At 49.7% G+C, this 22,170-nt stretch overlaps 2 protein-coding genes and 1 long non-coding RNA gene across 4 annotated transcripts; 2 read left to right on the forward strand and 1 right to left on the reverse strand.

Annotated features, from left to right (window-relative positions):
- Positions 1-2: 2 nt before the first annotated feature.
- On the forward strand, positions 3-6,672 carry PHF5A (PHD finger protein 5A). The gene is made up of 4 exons (XM_069002685.1): positions 3-162; positions 1,337-1,360; positions 2,797-2,963; positions 5,956-6,672. The coding sequence occupies exons 1-4, from the start codon at positions 111-113 to the stop codon at positions 6,043-6,045; spliced, it is 333 nt and encodes a 110-aa protein (XP_068858786.1). The 5' UTR covers positions 3-110; the 3' UTR covers positions 6,046-6,672.
- On the reverse strand, positions 4,137-8,384 carry LOC138104007 (uncharacterized). Its single transcript, XR_011147917.1, has 4 exons — positions 8,205-8,384; positions 5,459-5,561; positions 4,576-4,634; positions 4,137-4,415 (listed from the first exon to the last, which is right to left on the reverse strand). It is a non-coding gene; the product is annotated as an uncharacterized lncRNA (long non-coding RNA).
- Positions 8,385-11,809: 3,425 nt separating this feature from the next.
- TOB2 (transducer of ERBB2, 2) lies at positions 11,810-19,398 on the forward strand. Of its 2 annotated transcripts, none has more exons than XM_069002686.1 (2): positions 11,810-12,023; positions 16,135-19,398. In XM_069002686.1, exon 2 carries the CDS (start codon positions 16,221-16,223, stop codon positions 17,241-17,243), a length of 1,023 nt encoding a protein of 340 aa, XP_068858787.1. In that variant the 5' UTR covers positions 11,810-12,023; positions 16,135-16,220; the 3' UTR covers positions 17,244-19,398. The 2 variants fall into 2 exon arrangements, with proteins under 2 accessions (XP_068858787.1, XP_068858788.1); XM_069002687.1 differs by lacking the exon at positions 11,810-12,023 and adding an exon at positions 12,980-12,997.
- The last annotated feature ends 2,772 nt before the right edge of the window (positions 19,399-22,170 follow it).

Here is a 22,170-nt window from a genome sequence, read left to right on the forward strand (position 1 = left end):
CGCTCTGGCAGGCGCTGCCCTCACCCCGGCCAGGACCCGGGGGCGGGGCGGTGCGGTGGTGAGGGCTCCGCGGGGCCGCAGCAGCAGCGCCAGGCGGGTATCGCCTCGCCATGGCCAAGCACCACCCGGACCTTATCTTCTGCCGCAAGCAGGCGGGTGTGGGTGAGTCCTGGGGGATGGAGGGGTAGGGGGATGAGGATGGAGGATTCCCCTCGCCCCATTTCCCGCCGCGGGGCGAGCGGGAGGCGCGCGCGCGTGTGGGCCCGTTACCGGCCGTTGGGTGCGCGCGCGGCCGTTAGGCCCGACGGAGGGGGGGGAGGAGGAGCGGCGCGCGCCGCCCGCTTCTGTCTCCCTCCCTCTCTCTATTCCTCCCTCTCTCTATTCCTCCCTCTCTCTCGCCCTCTTTTGCTTTCCTTTTATTTTCCTGTTGTTTTGCTGCCCCGCCGTGCGTTACGGATCTAAGCAGCATTTGGGAACATCTTTTTGGCTGTGAGATAAAAGTTATCTTCCGGGTTATCCCTGTAATACAGATAACGGGATTTATCCTTGTCGCATGTGGGTCAGAATTTGGGTCAAGTTTTAAAGAACTCTTGTACAAGATTAGAAGTTGAGGTACCCCTTCCAGGTTTTTGTCACTTTTTGTAAAAGCAAATTTAACGAACAACTTTCTGAAAAACCCATAAACACAAAACATTTAGCTGCACTGTCCATACGAAATATCTTCTTAGAATAGTCAGTGCTTCTAACCATCTGTCTATGTTGAAAAGTCATGTCCTGACAAACCCCTTGTCTTTTCAGCCAAATCACTATTTAGTCTTTGTGAATGTGGACATCTAGTCTTTGAAACTCGATATTTATGGCATTTATCCAAATTCCTAAAATCATTGTTGTGAGTGTCCTAGACAAGTGACAAGACTTCTAAGATACATTTAACTTCGTGTTCTAAAGCAAAGGTGTTTGGGCTGCTTTAAACAAACACTTGATTTTATTTCCCCCCCCCCCGTCTAAAACTGTGCCAAGACTCATGTACAGCATTTCCTTCAGTCAGACACACTGGCTGTGTTTGAAGTGGAATAATTAATGTATGTTTTCTTACTGCAGAGGGGGGTCATTGTGCATTCACAGTGCATCTCTGGTCTTGGTAAATATCTCCAGGATGATATATATTGTTTATCATGAAGGTTTTTATTTATGCTCAAACTGTTTCTGTGGTTTAACCTTTAGGTTTTTTTAAGGACTGCTCATTACAGAAGATAATTATTTGACATTCAAGCTTGTAGTTGCTTAGATTTTTCTCCTGCCTCAAATAATTTTTTCTTTATTTTTATTCTTTCAGCAATCGGAAGACTCTGTGAAAAATGTAAGTATAGTGTCCACGTTTAGTTGCTTGATAACATGGTGGTGTGGTTAGAGCATGCAGTTTGGAGTCAAAGGTTGGAATTTATTTTTGCTTTAACCACAAACTTGATGCCACTCTGAGACTGGACCAATTACCTTAATGTTGCAAGTGTAACTCAAGGAATACTTAAAAAGCAAGCTCAAACAAGACTCTCACAGGAACACAGTTCTAGAGTGAGTAGCTGCTGCCAGCATTTCCAGTGGCTGAGGCTACAGTGAGTACTTTACTGGATGCTTGTAATCTGTAATACCAAAATCTCATCCTGATTATTTCAAAGCAGGGGGGAAAAATGCATTTTTGAATTCTGGCTTCGTCATACTGTGAGAAAGTATGATTCAGCATCTAGGAGAAGAAGAAATGGAGGGCAAATGTCTAGAGTTAGAACAGGAAAAAAACCCCATGTAATCGAATGTTTAGCTGTGAAAGGGAAGAAAGAGTATGATCTGTTGTTAGATCCTTGTGATCTGTTGTTTGCTCTTGTAAGGGAACAGAACAAATGAGGTGAGTAGTCTGTGACTCAAAAATAGTGTGAAAATAAGTAAGGTGGGAGAAGGACAGTGTGAAGCAAGATGATCGTTTTCAAGAGCCCCTGACAGTGAAACAGATTCCCATTGGTAGTAGCTGAGGGCTATCACACCAGAGATTTAAGAGCAGGTTAGGCAAGCTGTCTGTGGGAGTCAGGATTAGATACCTTGGGAACTGGTAATGAGATATGAAGCCTTTCATCTGTAGGTCAGTGTTTTGGTTAAGGTCCAGCACAGCAGAAACTGTCACTGGCATCTGATGGCTCCTTGCCTGTATGGTATGACTACTTGAATTTCACTCAATTCCTTGTGAGAGCAAGAGCAACTTTTGTGAAATGGCCGTTCATGGCAGTTTGCCCTTTCTTTGGTCTTCTCACAGATGAAGGATTAAAGGGACCACGAGTACAATCTCTTACCTCTTTGAGAATAGTAACTCCAGACTTTTGTTTTTGTTGATGTGGCACTGTAAGAGAAGCTTACACTGCTGTTTCTGTGTAGGTAAGGACACTAGTCCTGTCAGTGTGGCTTTTTGTTTTTAAGTGAAAAAGTCAGGAAAAGTTGTAGCATAAATGTGGTGGTACAGTCTAAGCAAGTCTTGGCTAATCACAAAGAAGTAACTTTGGGTTTCTTCCCTGACTGTGAATGTATGACTAAATTAAAAAAACCCCCTCGAATATTGCAGGCCACGGCCCTTGTTCCTCTCAAGTCTGTGTGCAATACAAAGTTATGCCCTGTGCCTGCAAGGCACATTTCTGCAGTTCAGCTGTATTGTCTTTGAGTGTACAGGCAAGTTCTTTGACTAGGAAGCTTTTCCTCTGACATGGGGGTGGCAAAAAGGACATTCTGTAACCAAAGGCTCTGCTGTGCTCGCAGGTGACGGCAAGTGCGTGATCTGCGACTCGTACGTGCGGCCCTGCACCCTGGTGCGCATCTGTGACGAGTGTAACTATGGCTCCTACCAGGGCCGCTGCGTCATCTGCGGGGGGCCCGGAGTGTCCGACGCCTACTACTGCAAGGAGTGCACCATCCAGGAAAAAGATGTATGTTGCCATCCCAGCTACATGGTAGCCGTGCTTACCTTTAAGGGGCTTGGAGCTGCTGAAATTAGTGCTGGGACATGGGATGCTTGGCACTCGTTTGCAGTACCTCAAACCTTTCTTCCCGTTCTGATAGTTCCCTGGGTTTGCAAAGCATTTTGAGGCATTGTAACTCTCTTCATTTTAAGGATCTGACTGTTTCGCACGCTCACAGTTCATTTCCTTCACACACTGCTTGTTACCACTTCAGGTTGTTATCTTACTACCTCTCCAGCCTAGGCTTCACCAGGGTCAGAAACATTGCAGACACTGTAAGGCAGGGGCAGGAGCAGCTCCTCACCAGGAGTCCATTATGAGCCACTGATTAAGAGCACATATGGTACTGTAGGGCCTGTGGAATCAAAACCTTTGTTTTCCTTTGAATAACAACATAAAGTTGGTCCTTAGTGTCCAGTGGCTCCACTGGTAATTGTGTTTCACAAGTTTGATGCTTGTATCATTTCAATGGGATACAATTTATATTTTCTTATTCTTTTCTGGAATGGTGTATATTGTAGATATCTCTTTCTCCTAATGTTTTTTGGTGTCATGGTCCCTTTTGTCTACAGTCAGAGCTATAATCTTTTTATAATGTTGTGCTGAAAGATAGCCACTGCACATGTGAAATAAGGCAGCTGTTCACTCCTTCTAAGGCTTTTGTTAATAATCCAACACAATGAGTACAGGAGATGAAGAACTGCAACAAAGCATTAGAAAGACCTTACAGAAGAACAAGAACATGGTGCTTACAGTTCTGCTATCCCAGAATATAGGTCTGGTAGCTGTGAGAGTGTCTGTTAAAGGTTGCCCTGTGTTTTGCAAATATCATTTCCTGTGCACCCTAATGACTGAAGAACATGCTGAGAGGGTGGTTCAGAGCGATTTACAGGAGTGTCCTCAGCTGAGTGAGTTGCTGGTTTAATTCTCTCCAGTGCCTGTTTTCTCTAGAGGACTGCAGCCAAATCCAGGACCGGAGCAGGTCTTCATTTGAATTAAGTCATTAGATCTAACAGGACCATAATATTTCTCTGTTTCTAGATATGGATATAAGTGCTGTGATGGTGATGCTGCCTCCTACTTTAAAAATGCTTTGAGAAATAGTAGTTTTGTTGGAATGAAGACACGTGGCTTTATAAGTCATGAGTAAAATAGGCTTGGTTTTATTTTTATCAATTCATATGGATTCCCAACAGGTGTTTATCATAACCTAAGATCACCTGTATCTTATCATGTCTGGTTCAGGTGTGAAATAGCCAGCTGCTCTGTCAGGGAGGACTGTAAAAAACATAGAGCTAGAGGAGAATAACAGGTCCGGAGTATTTTAACACCTGGGTGAAGGCTGCCATGAGTGAAGAAAGTTGCTCCGTAGCAGAAAACTCAAATGTTACATATTCATGCAGATGTGAATTTGCAGATCTGAAACAGCAGATTTGACATGATTTGTTTCAGGATTGAAAAGTGCTGGCACAAGCGTAGGGAGCTCAGAAGGAGGAAAGTTAAGTGTGCTGCTGCCTGTCACAATTATGGTGTCTGGTGCTGATGTGAACAAGAAAAAGAGATGGACAGAGCTCTGTACCTGAAGCTTTAACAGTCCAAGGTTTCAGCCACAGCACTTCCATCATCCTCAGAGGAAGACTGGAAAAGAAAGTGAAGCAAGAAAACAAATGAAATGGAGGGCAGAGGTGGAATGCTATTGGGCACAAGGCAAAGGACCTGGTTACTCTTGGTTCGTTTATTCTGGTGGAGGAAGGAATGAAGTATTGTTTCAGCCCACTTTGATCTGTGGGTAAGGGCCAGAATCCCACCTTGTCACCCAGGACATGAGTTGCAAACAGTAATTTTTCCTGGAGAAAGGAGCACGCTCATGAGCTGTGTCCTTAGGAGGAGGTGGAAGAATGAACAGAGCCCTGCAATAAGGCTGTCAGGATCTGAACAGACTCTATGGATCGTGGGAGGCAAGGCTTGAAAGAGTCCTACTATTGAGGTTCAAAATGAAATAAGGAGACAATAGCTAGAAATGGGTTGTGGCAGGTGTATGGGGGAGGGATGATTTCTGTTCCCCACCTCTCCTGTTATTCCTATCATGCAGATCCTCCCCACCAGATTCCATCTCTGGCACAGCAGGCAGGCAGCTTGGGTGCAGATTCTACAGCATCTGACATCTGCCCAGGGGCTTTCTAAATGTAATGCACTCAGGCTTGCACATCAGCCAAGGACACGTGTTCCTCTGCCTTCTGGGCCCCTCACAGCTGCTGTGGCCAGCCATAATGTTTTGCCCTAAAGAATTATGCAGATGCTGGGCTCAGGTGACCCACGGGCAAATGTTCCCAGGTATATCAAGAGGTGTATTTCTGATTTGGTTTTGCAACCACACCTCTCAGGAGGGTCTCCCCTACTCCCCTTGCTTTTCTTGTGTTGTTTTCCTCACCATCTACTGGAATTCAGGTACAAGAACTTACTGTGTAGCTGCTGTGAGTAGCTGACTGTACAGCCTCTGCAGTAATTGATCCAGGATGCAAGAAATCTGAGATTCAGTTCTGCTGTCACAGCTGAGAGGGGTTCCTAAACACAAGAATGGTTTGGTGGCATCTAGAGCAGCAAGATTCTTCTTGGCTAAGGAGGGGAAGGGTTATTCCTCTGGGCTCTATAAGTCCTGCATATCCTAATTTAGAAAGAATTCAGTCTTGAGGCACTGAGCATCCTTTTCATTAAATGGCTGATGTTATATGAGCTGCTTTCCATTTTGGCCCTGAGGGAGACCATGTCCTACAGTAATGCTGAAAAGATATCCATCCTCTTCTCTGTTCCAGCTCTCTTACTGGAGAGTAATTTGTCTGTACAGGTGTTTGAAATGTGTTGAGGATGGGGTGAAGAGTGTGGGAACTGAGAACCTACTAAAACTATGATGTTGTTCTGTGTTTGCCCATTTTCTAACTTACATTTTCTCTTCTTACAGAGAGATGGTTGCCCTAAGATCGTCAACCTGGGCAGTTCCAAGACAGATCTTTTCTATGAAAGGAAAAAGTATGGCTTCAAGAAGAGGTGATCCTATTCTTCCATGACTACCTCCTGTTGGGTTGGCAAGAGGGTCTTGGAACATCTCTGGACTTTACTCTTATTGAACACTGGTTGATTATTTTTTTCTAAAGCAGTACAAATTCAGTAATATACTTGGGGTTGGAGAAATAACAGACTGAGTGGAGACTGAAACCTGATCAGAACCAATGATGAAAGAGGGCAAATGAAGATTACTGTCTCTTGCCTTTGCAGAAGCTCTGCTAGCAGTTGCCCCAGCTCTCTAGACAAAGCAGAGTGGGCAAGCACTTACATGTAGAGGAGACCAGCTCAGGAAAAATGGCAAGTGCGTTTCTAGTGTGGAGAAACGCACTAGAGGTGTTACAGCTTGAGGTTTTTCTTACTGGGCCTCCTCTCAATTGTTTGAAATTGCCCCATCCATCAGTGTTGAAGAACAGAGCACCATTCTGCTCCCCTCCTCCCTTCCTCCAGTATATTTCCATGCTGCCCTGTTTTGTAAGGAACCTGCTCATGGCTGGTGCCTTCCTAGGGAGAGCACAGCTGTTCCATGTTTTCTCTGACAGATTAATCCAAGGCCATTTCTTGTAACCATTCCTGTAGGATGCATACCAATAAAACTTTTTCTTTTGGGTTTTTATTTTTTGTAAAACAAGAATTTCTCTTTGGTTCATTCTGTGCCTAGCCTCTCTGGAGCTTTCTGGGGACACGAAGGATTAGCCCAGCTAGCACTTCACAATGGGTTATCTGGTTTCTGACAGTGTCTGCTTATGGCCACGTGACCTTGCCACAAGGAGCTTCAGGGAACGGCTCTTGCTTTTGTCTGCCTGTGATCCCAGCCACTGATCATTTTGTCCCGTAGCATGAGGATCGCTGAGCTTGTAACCCTTACCCTGGCTAATACGGCTGTGGATGTTGTTTCACCGTGCAAACATCCAATCCCTTTCTAAAACCTACTAAGCTATTTGACTTGCTATCCTGTTCTTGTGAATAAGTTAAAGCCTTCCCTGCTGTAACGGGAAACCAACTATTGTGTTCTAGGCTATTGGCCGTGTGCGTGCTGGAAACCAGAGGCTGCTTGTTTGTCAAATACCAGTACAGGCTAAAAGCAGTCTGTTGGCTCAGCAAAGATCTGGGAACAGGCGCCTTTGTGCAGAGGCGGAACTGAGTTCCCCATGGGTGTGTACGCTCCTCAGATGGTTAAATCAGGGTCCTGGCTCAGTGTGTGTGCCCTGTAGTCCTTCAAGCGCTTGTAGTCTGAGCAGAGCGTGTGCTACACTAACATGGTTGTCTTTGTGCAGTCTTGGGGTGCAGAGCCCCAAGACCTTTTTTTTGTTTTGTGCCCCTTCCAGGATTTCAGCTATTTCTTTGAGGCTAGTACCAATTCCTCTAACTACTCTTTGGCTTAAATGCCTCTTCTACCTGCTGCAACCATTTGGATAAAAGTGAAAAGCACACAAGTTGTGATTATCCTCCCCTCAAAAGTAATTTTTCCCCTGCTGCAGCTGGCTTTATCTATCACTGGCCCTACAGCTATCTCAGCTGCTCCTCCCTCTCCTGCCCCCAGCTATTAATTCTGTCAGGTTTCTCTTCCAGGCTTTTTGCAGTATGAGGGTATGCTTTCTTCCCTGCACCATGGTTTCCCTACACAGCTTCTGGTGGATGCCATTTGCCAAGATGTTCAGAGCAATCTAGCTCATTGGTTACAGGAAACCTATTCTCCCAAAGCAGTTCAATGGGAATAAGCAACTGCCTCTGTAGACCGGGAAGCCCATGTCAGACCTGTTATCAGCCATTTTAAATGCTGTATTTCTTTAAAAGCAGGCCATGACATGCAGATTTTTTGTACCTGGAACTTTATCACTTCAACCAGAATTTATCACTTACCCTCAGTCAGGCTGCCCAAATTATCAAGCTAGGAATGCAGAAGGTTTGTACGTATTTTTTTTCTTTCCTGGAAATTTGGAAGGTGACAAAAGTTTTTCAATGAAGGTAGAGGGAAATTAAGTAAGGAATTATTTTTTGCCTCAGAACCAATACCCCCTGGTGAGCTAGTTTTAGAGCACCCCTTGTTCCTAATCATTTAGCAGGATCAGCCAGGCAGGGCTTGCTGTAGAGGTACGAGTGTTCCCATCCCTTCCCCCATCCCCAAAAATGGCTGAGCATACTCACTTTCTTGGCACTCCCGACGCCCTCATGCTGACTGCTGGACATATCAGTCTGGATTCTGAGAGTTAAGCTGCCATTTCTAGTTGTTCTGAGTCACTGGGCAGGTGGAGAGAGGGAGGGACAAGCTTTTTCCCCTTTGCCTTGTTTGCTCAGACAGCTCCAGGGAGCATGCCAAATGCTGCTGGTGCTCAGATCAGTTCAGTGCCACTGCCTTTCTAGTACTTTCAGAGCATGGACAGGACATTGCCCTGAAGCTGCTAATTCAGACAAGGGTAATGGACACATTTTTGTAGCCCAGAAAAATAACCCTTTGCTTGCCTGGCAATGATTTCTATGCACCAGTAGATGATACCTAGGCAGGGCCTTTAGAAAACTGCAGTATTTTTCACCTAAATGGATTTTAAAGTACTTGTCCAGGAGAAGGAGATTGCCTTGCAGTACTGGAGACCAGAGCACGTGCTAAAAGGGCAAGTTTCCCCACAGGGGGGGAATGAGGCAAGACACGTCCTGCTGCTGTGTGCAGGCCAAGCTTTGGAAGGGCTTCATCAGTCTGTGGAGTCCTATGCAGCCAGATTCAGGGGCTCCTGGCTGCCAGCTGCGAAGTACTTGTGTGGCAACAGCAGGGAAGGGTGGGAGAGACAGGGACAGCTTTGTCAACGTGGCAGCTGAAACCCCATGGTGCTGTCTTCAAATCCTAATGCGTGGAGCTAAATGTGTCTTCCTGCCATTACTTTCCTAGGTAGTGGGGTTTTTTTATTAAAATGTTGTGTAACAAATTTTTAAAAACCCTTTAATTTCAAATATTTACATTGAAGGAGAGAACACGGGACCTCTTGGCCTATTAAGAAATTGGCCTCTGTTGCCAGTACCAACAAGGCATTGCTGTGTTCTGAAATGTAGGTGTTCCCTGTTACACACCCCTTCAGACCAACTGCCAGCCACAGCTGAGCTCAGCAAATAGCTCTGTAACATACCTCCAGTCCCTTGAAGCACCTAGACCTTGTCTTGACAAAGCTCTTGAGCCCCAAGCATTACTTTTCTTTAAAAAAAGACAAAACGAAAAGGTAGATGAAGGCCTGGAATCTGCCTGTGAGCTTTTCCCGTGGGAGCTGCACTGACAAAATCTTGCTTCTGAAACCTTATCTGCACAGGAGCTGTTATTTTCTCATTACAGACATCAGCTGGAGATGTTTGCCTTTTTCAATAGCAGGAAAGAATTTTTCATTTCCTTGGGGTTGTCATGTGAATTGAATGTACAGAGGATTCAGGGTATGGCGATATTAATTATGCCCAGTTATAACCTGACTCCCCTTCCTTGGCATTAAATAACCCGACCAAACGAGCTCTGTCCCAGTGGCTTGGCAATTGCTCCCGTCCCTATGCACACGTGACACGGTAGCTCTGCTTTGACGTAAGAGCCAAATGGTTGAGAATGCAGGAGCAGATACTGTGACAGAATTCCTCTGCCTGCGTGTGTACAAGGGCAAGGCCATAATTAAAGGAGCACAATCAAGGCACAGGTATTTTAAAGAGCCCTAATATGACATCCTCTTAGTAACACCTTATTAAAACAATAATAGAATTTTAGAAATGTAATTGCCTTTTTTTGCTTAATGATGCTAAAAATAGCTCAGTCGTTTTAACTTCCTGATCTCTGGCTAACAGCATGGGTTTTTTTTCCAGCAAAGCAAGGGAATAATTGAAAAAAAAAAAAATAAAAGGTGTTCATTTGTAACTAAATTCCTTTTAAAATAGGAGTGACGAAAATAAGGCTGCTCATAATAGTTCTCATAAATCTTCCACTTCTCTTTCCCCTTCTCCTGCAGTAAAAAAACAACTTCAAAAGTTGGTTTTTTTTCTTTAATCAGTGGGAAAACGAGCAAAGTTGGGTGCTGTGTCTGGGAAGGAACATTAATAGATTTCTTAACGCATGGTGTTGGCTGGCCTCAAAAGAAATGCTCTTCCGTGGCAAAGGCAGTACCTGAGCTAAAGTGTTCCTGAATGAGGGAGGACAAACCAAACCCAGAAGGAGGCTGAGGACTATTGTGGAAATGGGGCAAGAGATGAACTTTGTATCTTTGCACTTGGGAGCTGGTTGCCAGGCCAGCTACCCCTGCTGCAACAGAGACTGCGGTAATGCTTGTGTCACCCTCTGCTTGTGTCAGCACTGAGGAAGATGTAGGACGTGTGGCTGGGAGAGCCTGGAAACACCATTCTTGGTGTCCCTTCCACTTGGGTCAAAAGCTGCTTTATGTGTGGACAGCAAGCAGCCTTTGCAAGTGGTGTGTGTGCAAGATGGTGTGACCTCGGACTGTAAAATACACGGCCTGGGGATGCCTGTCGGCATTTTCTTCATTTTCCTGGAACAAGTAATGGGTATGCTTTGAAATAAAGGGTGTGGATCTGTGTGTGCGCTGGGTGAGAGTGCCTTCAGCTTGCCAGTGGGCGGTGCAGCTCAGCCTTTGGCAATGGAGGTGCCGCCATCGGCCCCTGGCCCCAGGGATGGCCGTCACCACGGTTGTCCTTCCCCAGGGCAGCCTGTAACCTCGAACCGTGCCCGAAGCCGCGAACGCTCCGCGGTACGGGGCGGGAGCACCCGGGACGGCGTAGGCCGCGGCCGCCCCGGTGCCTACATCTCCCGGCAGTCCCCGGGCCGCGCCCGGCACCGCCCGCCGCGCACACCCCCTTCGGCTCACTGGCTGAGGCAGCGCTCCAATCCGAAGGCGCCGCCGGGCCCGGCCAGCCAATGGGAAGGCTGTTGCTAACACGCCGCAGTTATTTTTAGCACGGCCGGCGCTCGCGCACCTTGCGGGTCTCTCGTCTCCGCCGCGGCGGGGCCCGGCCCAGCTCTGTTAGAGGCGGAGGCACACAGGCGTGCTGAGACAAAATAGTCCGGGGGGCGGGGAGCTCGTGCCGGGGGCGGGGTCTCCGTCCCCATCTCGGGGTCGCGGGGATGGTCGCGCTGTTCCTGCCCTCCCCGCAGTGACACCAGCGCGCCCGGTTTGGCCTTGCCCCGTTGTTTCCCGGGGAGATGCGCTCGTAGCCCCCCGGGCTCCCCACCCTCATCGGGGACCCGGGGTCCCGAGGGGTTTGCAACGATGGAAGGAGCCGGGATTTCTCGTGGGCACGTCGCCCCGAGCTGTTCCGCCCTAGCAGGGCGGGGGGCTCCACCACGGGGGTTTTTCCAGACGTGACTGGGGCATGCAGGGAATTGACCCTTCGGGAGTCCCGGGGCCGGCCTTGCCACCGAGCTGGGGCTTGACAGTACTCGTGGTGCGCGGGGGCGGGGACCACGCCGGCCGGTCTCGGCCCTGCCCGCTCCGTTCGATTCTCCCCCACCTCCCGTCGCCTCAGGCTACGCCGCTTGGGGAAATCCTCAGGTCAATCCCCGCTAAGGCCGCGGCCCCCTCCTTTCCCTTGTGCTCGGATGCGGGATACTCCCGGTGCTGGGGGGGCAGCAGAGAGGGCTCCGCCGGCCCGGCCCCCCCGTCCCATCCCGGGGCGCTGCGGATGGCGACGGGAGGGGGAAGTAGTCCCGGCCCGCCCCCCGCGGCCGCATCACGCGGGGCGGGAGCGGATCCGTGCGCCGAGAGGTTGCTAAGGGTGAAAGTTTGCCGTGAGTTGGCTCACTCGGGGCCAGGGCGCGGGCGGCTCTGGGGACACGGCAGCGGCATCCACACCACAGCACCAGGCCCGCCCCGCGCCGCCGGGGACAAGGGAGGGAGGGGACAGACGAGACAGGGCAGAGCAGAGACCCGCCGGCAGCGCCCACGGCCCCCGCGACAGCCGCCAGCAGCCGCCGGCCCTGGAGCCGAGGACGAAGTAAGTGGGGCCGGGGGTGCTTCCCTCCCCCACACCCCTTCTCGGGCCGGGGCGCCCCCAGCGTGCTTCCTCTCTGTGCGCTCGGTCTGAGGGGGCTCATCGTCCCCCTCCCCGCCAGGGGCAGCGATTTGCCCGTCCGTGGAGCCACTGTGCGGCTGTGGCCTCGGGGGGGATTAATGGGGCTTCAAGGGAGAAGAATGGGGGTGAAAGTCATTGGATCGGGGACGCTTTGCAGTGCCCCAGTTCACCATTTCCTTCCCTTCAGCCCAGTTAGAGGGGCGGGGGGGACTGGAGCGGGAATGCGGCTCAGCCCCAGCCCTAGCAGCCCCAAAAAAGGCAGGCTGGGTCCGAGGGCGGCGGCGGGCACCCTGGGCTCCCGGGGAAGGGGGATGTCGCCAGGGTGTTCCCCTTCGTGCACGATGAGCTCCGTGGGGGAGAAGCCCGGCGACAACAAAGGCGCTGTCGGGGCTGGGCTGGGCTGGGCTGCCCTCCCCCCCTCTCCCCCCAAATCTCCCCCGGACACCCCGATCTGCGGTGCCCCGCTGGGCGTGCGGGGCCAGGAGCTCGCCCTTTTGACATATCCGCATCCATCCGACCGCTCTGTTGGGAACCTTGTTTGCGACCTCGCGTGCCCCACTGGGGCGAAGGGGACAAGCAGCGAGGGGCGGGGGAGACAGACAGAAGGATACTGGGACTTGTGGCCTCCCGGGCTCCGTCCCGCAGCCGTGGCGGGGAAGCAGCTGCGGGGTGGGACGCGCCCGCCCATCCCTGCCGAGAGGGAGGGAGGAGAAGGGTAGAAGGGGGCGGCTGCCCGGCGGTCCCGGGCCGCGGGGCGTGTTCCCGGCCGTGGGCAGCACCGGGAAGGGCGGGCGGGCCCTAGCGCGCATGTGCCCTGGAAAATTTTGTGCTCTGCCCCGCTGGGGGACGCGCCGGGCCGGGCGCGGGGCGCGCCGGGAGCTGCAGTCCGGGGAGAAGTAGGTCGCGGGGCAGGGAGGGGGGTGAGGACTACAGCTCCCGGCGTGCCGGGGCTGGCCGGGCACCGGGGATGGCCGCACTACCGGGGATGGAGGGGGTGACAGGGATCGTCCCCGCGGGGCCGTTCGTCTGGCGGGGGGAAGCCTCTCCAGCGGCGTTTAGGGGGGTGCTGGGAAGGGCGCTCTCGTTCCAGACGGGTGTGTCCGGCTGTGGAACCACGGGCTGTCCGTTCAAGTCCCGAGGCGGTGGCCAGCCCGTTCCGGGGGCCAGGCCGCCTTCGGGATCTCGAAGGGGGATACCGGCAAGGTCACCCACCGTGTTGGTGTAGCCAGGAGGAGAGGGAATCGTTTCTGTGTTCCTTCTTCTCTGTTGCAAGTGATGGTCTGGCCTCTCCCCTTCAGCATACCGACAAACGGGGAGCCTGAGGGGGCTCCTTTGTTCCCTGCCAGCACCTCGATGCTGTACAGTAAGCCTTTACTTTGAAAATGCTGGTCTTTATGGAAGCCTGCTCAGAATACCTCTTACAATTGATATTCGGTAGTTTCTTCTCTCAGAGCCATGCTGCTTCAGCTGGTTTTTGGTGGGGTTTGGGTTTTTAAATTTTTTTTTAAATTTATCACTTTCTAGTGCAGTAGAAAGAAATTGAGAGGAGCCTACTGGAGCATATCTTGCCATATCAACAACCTGAGGAGCCAGTGACTTTATTTTGTGCCTTCTGCAGGTATCAGTTGTATGCCACTACCTTGGCAGCTTTGGTGTTATTAGGCTAATTAACTTACTTTTTTCATAAACAAGGTACAGAGTATTCTCTTTTTCGGAAAATACGATAAAAGAATAAAGGAGACATATGATGTATAATTGTACATTCTCATTGATTTCTGCAAAAAGTTGATGAGGACCTGGTTTCCTCAATGTATATTGAGACATTTGTTTTGGCAGATAGGGTGTTACCAAATTTTGGCCACTCTTTCTTTCCCAGTCTTTTATATCTGATTTCTTACTAGATTTTTGATCTGGATTAGAATTTATCACAAGACTAAAAGACTTACAAACTGGCTGTTCTCTTCGTGCTTAACTTGCTGGGATCCCAAGGTGTCCTCTCTTTCGAATGTCTCAAAGCCAAAGTAGTTAGAGAGCTCCTTGTAATCCTCCCTTGAGGTAGTATAGTCCATACAAACTCTTGTTAAGGTTTAGGCATGCTCTTTTAGGGGTTTGCTTCATACTTCATTTCTGTGGAAAAGGCTCTGTCTCTGTGGCAAGACTTTTGCCTTCTGAAAATGGCTTCTCCTTACTGTTCTTAGAAAAAACTGTGGTTCCTTATTTCTTTGGTATTCATCTGTTCTTACTTGGACTTGGTCAGGTTGCAGTGACCTACCAAAGTTTGTTACATTACAGTAATTCCTTAAAGTAGGTTTTTAAGGCAAGACTTCTTTTTCATTCCCTTGTTCCTGCATGGTTTTATGTTGCTGAATCAAACCCAAAGGGGGTTCCTTTCAGAACTGGCCTCCCTGTTGGCAGATTTGGGATGTGGGATCTGTTTCTTGTTGCCATCATCCTAAAACTAAGCCTCTGTGAACTCGGAGTAGTACAGAAAAAGCATAGAATCTGCATCCCTTTTTTGTAGTAAAGCTTCAAAATACTTGAGGGCTTGTTTAAAAATTATTCAGTCCTTCCTGTCCACTAAACTAGACCAAGCAAACAAGTCTGGTCAGTTTTTTAATTCCTCCTGACTTAGGCCAGCATGGATACCTGGTTGTGCTGCTGGGATTTTTCAGGAGAATGCTGACAGTGTATGTTTGTACTCCATCCCCACCCCCAAATAATTGTCACACATCATAAACATTGGCTTAAGTGCTGTGCAAGAACATCCCTAAAGCCCATTTTAGGAAGAAGGTTGAACACAGTGTATCTCTTTGAGCAAGGTGAGAGCAGCTGAAGACAGAGCGGCCTCTGACTAAGCTGCCAATTAAAAACTGGATATTCTTCTTTCCTCTGGAGAGGCGTGGAGGCTACTGGAAGTGTGCTTCCTCTTAAAATATCTGTGGGATTCATCTTCTTTGGATGAGTGACAGAGTGTAGTGCTGACATACCTGGTTTGGTTTGGTTTTTTTTTGTACCCAGACAAATATTGTTTGCAAATCTGTGTGTAATGGAAGAGTTGAGTGTTGTGGCTTTGCATTGTGCTTTTGTGGGTTCTCTCCATTTTGGAGACTTCCTTACAAGGCAGAGAGAGAGAGGAGGGAAGGATTACTTCAATCTTTGGCAAGCAATTTCAGTTTTTATTAAGTAGGTACCTGATCCTGGCAGAGCTCATCTTCCCTCTGTGCAGGGATAAGCGATGTGAACTGTATTGGACAGGCTGTTGGCACGTGCGTATTTTGTGACCCTGTGTGTGTTTCCTGTCCCATTCTTCCCCCCCCTTTCCCCCCCCCCGAATTAAACTGAGATTTTATGCTTGTAGCTAGGCAGAGTCTCAACTGGGTACACTTAATAAGATACGTGCCTGCCAGTCAAGGGGATAGTAAACATGGGCTGGCAGCTGGTGCCTCGGCCCCCTCCCTCGCTCCTTCTCGTCCCTTCTGCGCTTGTGCCAGCAGGACGTGGCACCCGGCACAACCACCCAGCCTCCCGGAGGAGAGGCTGGCCCTGCCGTCCTGAGCACGAGCAGATCTCTCTGCACAAAGCTGCTGAGCGAGTCACGAGGCTGTTCAGGTGCTGCACTTGTGCTCTGGAGAGGCTGGTGCAGGTGAGCCGTGCTGGAAGCAGCTGGGTGCCAGGGCAGGAAAGCCGTGTTAGATGTGCTGACAGAGCTCTGCCAGAGCAGACAGTGGCCTGCCAGGTTACAGCAGCAGTGCTTGGCAGCGAGGTGAGTGTGATGTACATACTTGTGTGCAGGTAGTGGCTACACCCTTCTTTCTTCTGAAAGAGGAGCAGGGAGACTCCTCCCTACTGGCATCCCTCTGTTTTGAAGACCAGTAGAGTTGTGGTGACTCTCCTAGAGAGCATTACTTCTTGTTAGTATTTGTGCAAACTGCTCATTCTGCTTTGTTCATGAAAAGGCACAGTTGTTTATCTCAACAGGTGGAGAGCTGTTGTCTTCTGTAGTCTTCATCCATCCTTTTCTCTCTTTCCCTAGGTCTCTTTGGAGTCAAAACTTGTCTATGTTTCTGTCATTTTGTCACTTTTAATACACTGCCCTGACTTGCTTGCTGTGAAGAGAGTATGCATCTGGAGATCAAAGTTGCTCTTAACTTCATCATCTCATACCTGTACAACAAGCTTCCTCGGAGGCGGGCAGACCTGTTTGGTGAGGAGCTAGAGCGCCTGCTGAAGAAGAAATATGAGGGTCACTGGTACCCAGAGAAACCTCTGAAGGGATCTGGCTATCGCTGTGTTCATATAGGGGAGACGGTGGATCCGGTGGTGGAGCTGGCGGCCAAGCGGAGCGGGCTGGCTGTGGAGGATGTACGTGCCAATGTGCCAGAAGAGCTGAGTGTCTGGATTGATCCTTTTGAGGTTTCCTACCAGATCGGTGAGAAGGGCTCTGTTAAGGTTCTCTACCTAGATGACAGTGAGGGCTGCAGTGCCACAGAGCTGGACAAAGAGATCAAGAGCAGCTTCAACCCCGATGCCCAGGTATTTGTCCCTATCGGCAGCCATGACAACTCGCTGTCCAACTCTCCGTCCCCCTCCTTTGGCCAGTCACCCAGCCCCACCTTCATCCCTCGCTCTGCACAGCCCATCACTTTCACCACTGCCACCTTTGCTGCCACTAAGTTCGGCTCAACCAAGATGAAGAAGGGTGGAGGAGCCGGAGGAGGGGGCGGTGGAGCAGGGGCTGTGCAGCAGCCAAGAATGGTCAGGTCTCCCACCACCAACCTGCTGAAGCACAAGGGCCTCTCCCTGTCTATGCACTCTCTGAACTTCGTCGGGAGCGCTGGGAGCCAAGCCCCGCAGTCACAGCTCTCCCCCAATGCCAAGGAGTTCGTTTACAGTGGCGGCTCACCGGGAGCCAGCAGTCTCTTCTTCGATGGTGTTGCCAGTGAGAGCCAGGCCAGCAGCATCCCGCCAGCATCGCAGTTCAACGCCAGCACAGGTGGTACCTTTGATATGGCTCAGGTCTTCAGTGGCAGCACCAATAGCCTCTTTTTGGAGAAGTCTCCCTTCGTGGAAGGACTCAGCTACAACCTGAATGCCATGCAGTATCCTAGCCAGTCGTTCCAGCCCGTCGTCCTGGCCAACTGAACACAAAGGAAGGAGAGTATTTTGGGGCAGGGAGGGAGGGGGGGAAACAAGAACAAAACAAACAAACAAGAGGGAGAGAAAAGAAAAATAGAAATATACAGAAAATATTAAAACCTTACAAATATAGGTTCTTGGGAAAAGAGAGAGCTCAGTGTTGTTGCGCTGTGCTGGTTAACGCTCCTGAAGCACTGAATTGTTTTTTAACTCAGTACCTGTGCTTTTTTCCTACTCACTTTTTTACTCCTTAAAATGAGTCTTGGGCTTTTTTTTTGTTTGTGTTCCCATTTCTCCCACCCCAGCCCAAGACTGGTGCAACTGTAGGTCACAATGCTCCTGATTCCCTCCACCACCCCCTGCCCCACGCTGGACACAGGGCCCTTCCACCTGGGTGTAGGGATGTCATCTTCATACCACTGTGCTGGAGGAGGGACTAGAAGAGGATGAGTCAGTGTTGGTGGAGACAAACACACTCTTGTTGCGTGCTAGCCAGAATGGGTGGGTGAGCCTGCTTTTTCTGTTACAGCTCTGCATGTAGACAAAGAGCATCTCCTGTGTCCACGGGTGCAGACCATTGTGCTGTTGTGGCTCCAGCCCAAGCTGGCATCAGCTGTTCCGTCTGTGTGCTGAAAAGCACTAACTCTTCTTCTTGACCATCTTCCAGCATGTCACAGGGCAGAGTATTACTGTGAAATGGTTTCTTCCTGCTCCCTTCCTCATCTGCACTTCCAGTTCTGGCTACAGGGGGACAGTGCTTTGAGCTTAGTTGCTCTGGTTATTGGACCTTTCTGTACCTGAGCGAGAGGGCCTTTTTGTGCTCTCTCAGGGCTGCCCAGTCGGTCTGGGTGACAGCCCCTGTGGTGTAGAAACACCACCTGCCTGTCCCTGTGGCTTGGGGGAGGTGGCACTGAACCAGCTGGACTCGGCTTGGATCCTGCCCCCACTTCCCAGATGTTCTCCCCAGCAGCAGGGGCCAGCATCCACTTGAGGTGGCCCCTGAGGTCAGAGTTCTCATTATCTGCTGTGAATTCATCTTCTTGTCTCAGAGAAGAAATTCCTTCCTTTTTAGTTAATGAGGCAGCACAACTTTTCAGGAAGATAGGGTGATGTTGAAGCTGCTGTCTTGAGTGGTAGCATAAGGGTTTGTGCTTTCAGCTGGTTATGCACCTGACTAAATCCCTTGCTTTGCCTTTCTGGAGAAGCTTGAGGAGGGGGCTGATCCAGTGCGAAAAGGAAGCACCTGTCATAAATTCCTCATTCCATCCAGATCACATCAGCATGGACAGTGGCAAGCTTAGGGCAGAGTAGGGCTGGGTGCTCCAAAGGCAAGTGGTCATCTCAGCCTGTGAATGTATGGTGCCCCTTCACAGCAGGGCTGGGATCTGGGACTCCACAGCTTTCCCCAGGATGATGTGCTGCAGTCAGGCAGGAGTGGCTTTTCAGCTTGATTGCTTCTGTGTTGAGGACTCCAGAACCCACCTTCCAAGAAAGCCAAAGGAGGGCAGTTTCATGCCCAGGAAGGGTGGAGGCTTTTTAGGTGTAAAGGGAGGTCTCCTTGGAGGCTGCTGTGTGAGCATGAAAGTGTGCAAAGAGGAGAAACATGGAGATGATGAAACTCCAGTCTTTGAAGTTCTCAGTTTAAATGAAAAATAAGCTTTTTGCTGCTTCCTGAACTTGAGGTTTGGTTTTCTTTTAATGTTGCTTCTTGGAGCACAGTCTGAAATCCGCTCCTCCTGTGTTTGTGGAACCAATGTGCTCTTTCAAGAAATCTCAGTTTCAGGTGAGATGAGCTTGACCATGTGCTTTTCCTGCTCCCTTCCCTGAGATGGAGGCACTCCAGCCCTTTTGTAGTTGTGTTGCCAGTGAGCATTTGCAGAAGGTAACGGGCTGTCAGAGGGAGACTGCCTCTGCCCAGAGCTCTCCAAGGAGTTTCCAGTGCACCCTTCCTCTCGATGGGTGATGGGGAACGCGGTCCTGACCTCGTGCCTAGCATGGGCTCCCAAGCAGGCTGCTTGCTATCGAGCTATGACCAACACAGCAGGTGGGTGAGGAGAACAGAGCCCAGCCAGTTTCCCCAGAGCTGGTGCCCACAGCCTCAACCCTGCAGGTTTCCAGACTAGGACAACTTGATGAGGAATGGCCCAGCTGTTGCGTTTCCCTTTTTTCTTTCCTTTGAACCTGCCGCTTAACGGATGCTACCACTGCCATGGAGTCCTTCTCCCCAGTAGGGTGCTGCTGGGTGCTGCCCCACATGCTACACTGGACTCTGAGGGCTGCTCAGCCCCTGATAGCAGGACCTGGTCCAGTTGCCCCCCACTGTCCCCACATCTGACAAAGCCACCTGTGAGCTGCTGCCATGAGACAGCATGCTCTCCTCCAGCACAGGGAGGGAGGGAGGGAGGGAGGGAGGGAGGGAGGGAAGAAGTGGGGATGTCCCCCGTCCACCTGCTTATGTGTGTGAAGCTTTGATGCTGCTTTGCCCTGCCACACGTATTCTACCTGCTTTAAAAACAGTGGTGTGAGTGGAAGGAGGAAAAGAAGAGGGACCAACCTCTTTGCATCTTAAAAGGAAAAAAGTGTGCTTCAGAAATGTTCCTCCAGCATCAGGCAGCAATGGAAACTAATGGCCTTTTCAGGTCTTTTCTAGTCTTGGATGTAGGCGTTCAGCTTCAATTTTATTTTTTAAAAACCTGCACTAATTTACCTGGTTTCTTAGGAAGAGAAGAGAGAAGATTTTTTTTTTTAACTTTTATTTTTTATGGGTTTATGTTCTTTTTGTTGATGTCCGTTTGTATTGAATAATTTGCTACATTTGTAAAATGTAAGAGGTATATATAATATATGTATATTTCTAACGTAAAAAAATGTAATTTTTTTCTTTTCAAGATTTTTTCTTAAAAAGAGGAGAGAAAAAAATATTTTTTCAGGAAAAAACTTTAAAAAAAAAAAGAAGTGGTGAAGATTCCTTTCTCCCCACTCAGCCTCCCTTTCCTCCCACCCCTCTCCAAGGAGTGAATCTACAGTTGCCTTGTGGGAGAGGAGTGAAAGAGGACAGAAGTCTGTATGTCTCCGAGTGGAGGGTTTCTGTGTGTGCTCTGCTTGGGGTTTTTTTTGGAGAAGGGGACTACTGAAAGGGGGGAACCAGGGGGTTGCTGTCTTTTTCTTTTTTTTTTTCCTTTTTTTTTTTTCTTTAGCGAAGGAGGAATACAATCAAGAGTTTTGTATTCAGAATGTTGTGCAATATTTTGGAACGGGATATTGGTGTGTCTAGAGATTTAGTTAAAAACAAACAAAAAACCCCACAAAAAGGTTGATCAAATCTGTACAGTTTCTATTGTTCCAGATTTTTTTAAGTTTGTATTAAAAGCATGATATAATAATCGTTTGTTGTGTGGTGTGTGCCCAGTGCAGAGAGAACACCTTGGATGTGCCTGGTTTTGGGTAAGGAGGGATGCAGCCACCTTCGGATGAACTGGTGCTCAGTGTCAGCCTTGCAGGCAGGGTCCTGGTTTCACAGCATTAGGAATAGCTCAGTGATGCCCAGGATTGTGCAACAGGGCCAGGACAGCTGTCTCAGTGACCTCTTCTGCTGCCAAGAATAGCAGTACATAGGAAAAAGTGGCGATGTGCCTGGCTATCCCTGGTCCTGCCATGATTCAGCTCCCTGGAGAGGGGGGAGAGCTGGCTCTCCTCCCTGGGGAAGAGGAGGGAGCGGGATGCCTTTGGTGCATGGTGTTTTGGGGGCCTTCAGTCAAGCAGCAGCGTTCCTAAAATACCCAAATTCTGTGGCAGCTCTCTAGGACCATCACCAATGAGGCCGGATTAGGAGCCCTGTGGTGTCACTTCATGGGTTAGATGAAGCTCCCCTATGCAGTGCTTCCTGCAGAGAGGTGCTGGTTTTGGGTTGGTTTCTTTCTCCTCTGCACAAACCAGTTTGTGTTTATCCTGAGGTGGCTGGGGTGCTTGCTAAGCTAAGGGAGCATCGAGGTACATGTGCATGCTCTGTCCTCCCTGCTGTGAATGTTCATCCAAGGTGACTTCCTATAATGGGGTGGGCTTGAGGCTGGATATGAGAACATGCAGCAATGATAGTGGTTTGATTTTGTTTTTCTTTCTAACCTCTCACTGCTCAATTGCAATCAGAATTTCTGTTTAAGAGAGCAGCTCCTTTTTAACAAAAGGAGATTAGATGGCTGAGGAAGGTGCTGAAGTGCCTGTCATGCCCCACAGGTGCCAATGGCTGTGTGACCCAGCTTCTCCAGCCTCGCCACACTCCTCCTGCTCCAGAGGGCGCCTCACAGTTCCCCATGCTGCTTCCTTAAAAAGCTGTTGAAGGGAGCTGCTCCGAATGTCCTTGAGGAAACCAAACAAGGAACTGGAGCTGACTCCCACTAGCATCCTTACCCATGCCCTCTCAGCCCCTCTAGCCTAAATTTCTTCCTGCAAGAGCTCGCTGTGCCCTTGGTTTTGTGAGCCCCAGGAGCTGGGCTGCTGCTCATGCCTGCTGTGCGCCGCGTGATTGTCACACTCCACCAGGCAACAAAACTATTTTTTCCCCTTTGTGTCTCAAACCCCTTGTAATCATTTATCTAAAGCACGCAGAAATACTTGCCCTTAGACGTGTTTTTGGAAATGGAAGATCGAGGGTAACTGACTATATACCTTCCTGATCCTTGCCCTGCATTTGCTTAGCTGTGATACAGGGAGGTATGGAGCCTTTCCCTTTTTGGGCACAGGTACGGCCTGGAGTTGGTTTACAGCTGATAGCTGCACAGCCTGGGCAGGGATTAGGGAAGAGGTTTAGTATAGCCTTGTTCCTCAAGGGGTATTTGTCACTGTGCTGTCTCAGGGAGCAGGAAGAGTGTAGGGAGCTGAACCCCACATAGTGCAGTGTGCAGGGAGAGGCTCCGCCTTCCATCAGCCTTCAGAG

Source organism: Aphelocoma coerulescens, chromosome 1A, assembly GCF_041296385.1.
Source record: "Aphelocoma coerulescens isolate FSJ_1873_10779 chromosome 1A, UR_Acoe_1.0, whole genome shotgun sequence".
NCBI classification, from domain to species: Eukaryota; Metazoa; Chordata; class Aves; order Passeriformes; family Corvidae; genus Aphelocoma; species Aphelocoma coerulescens.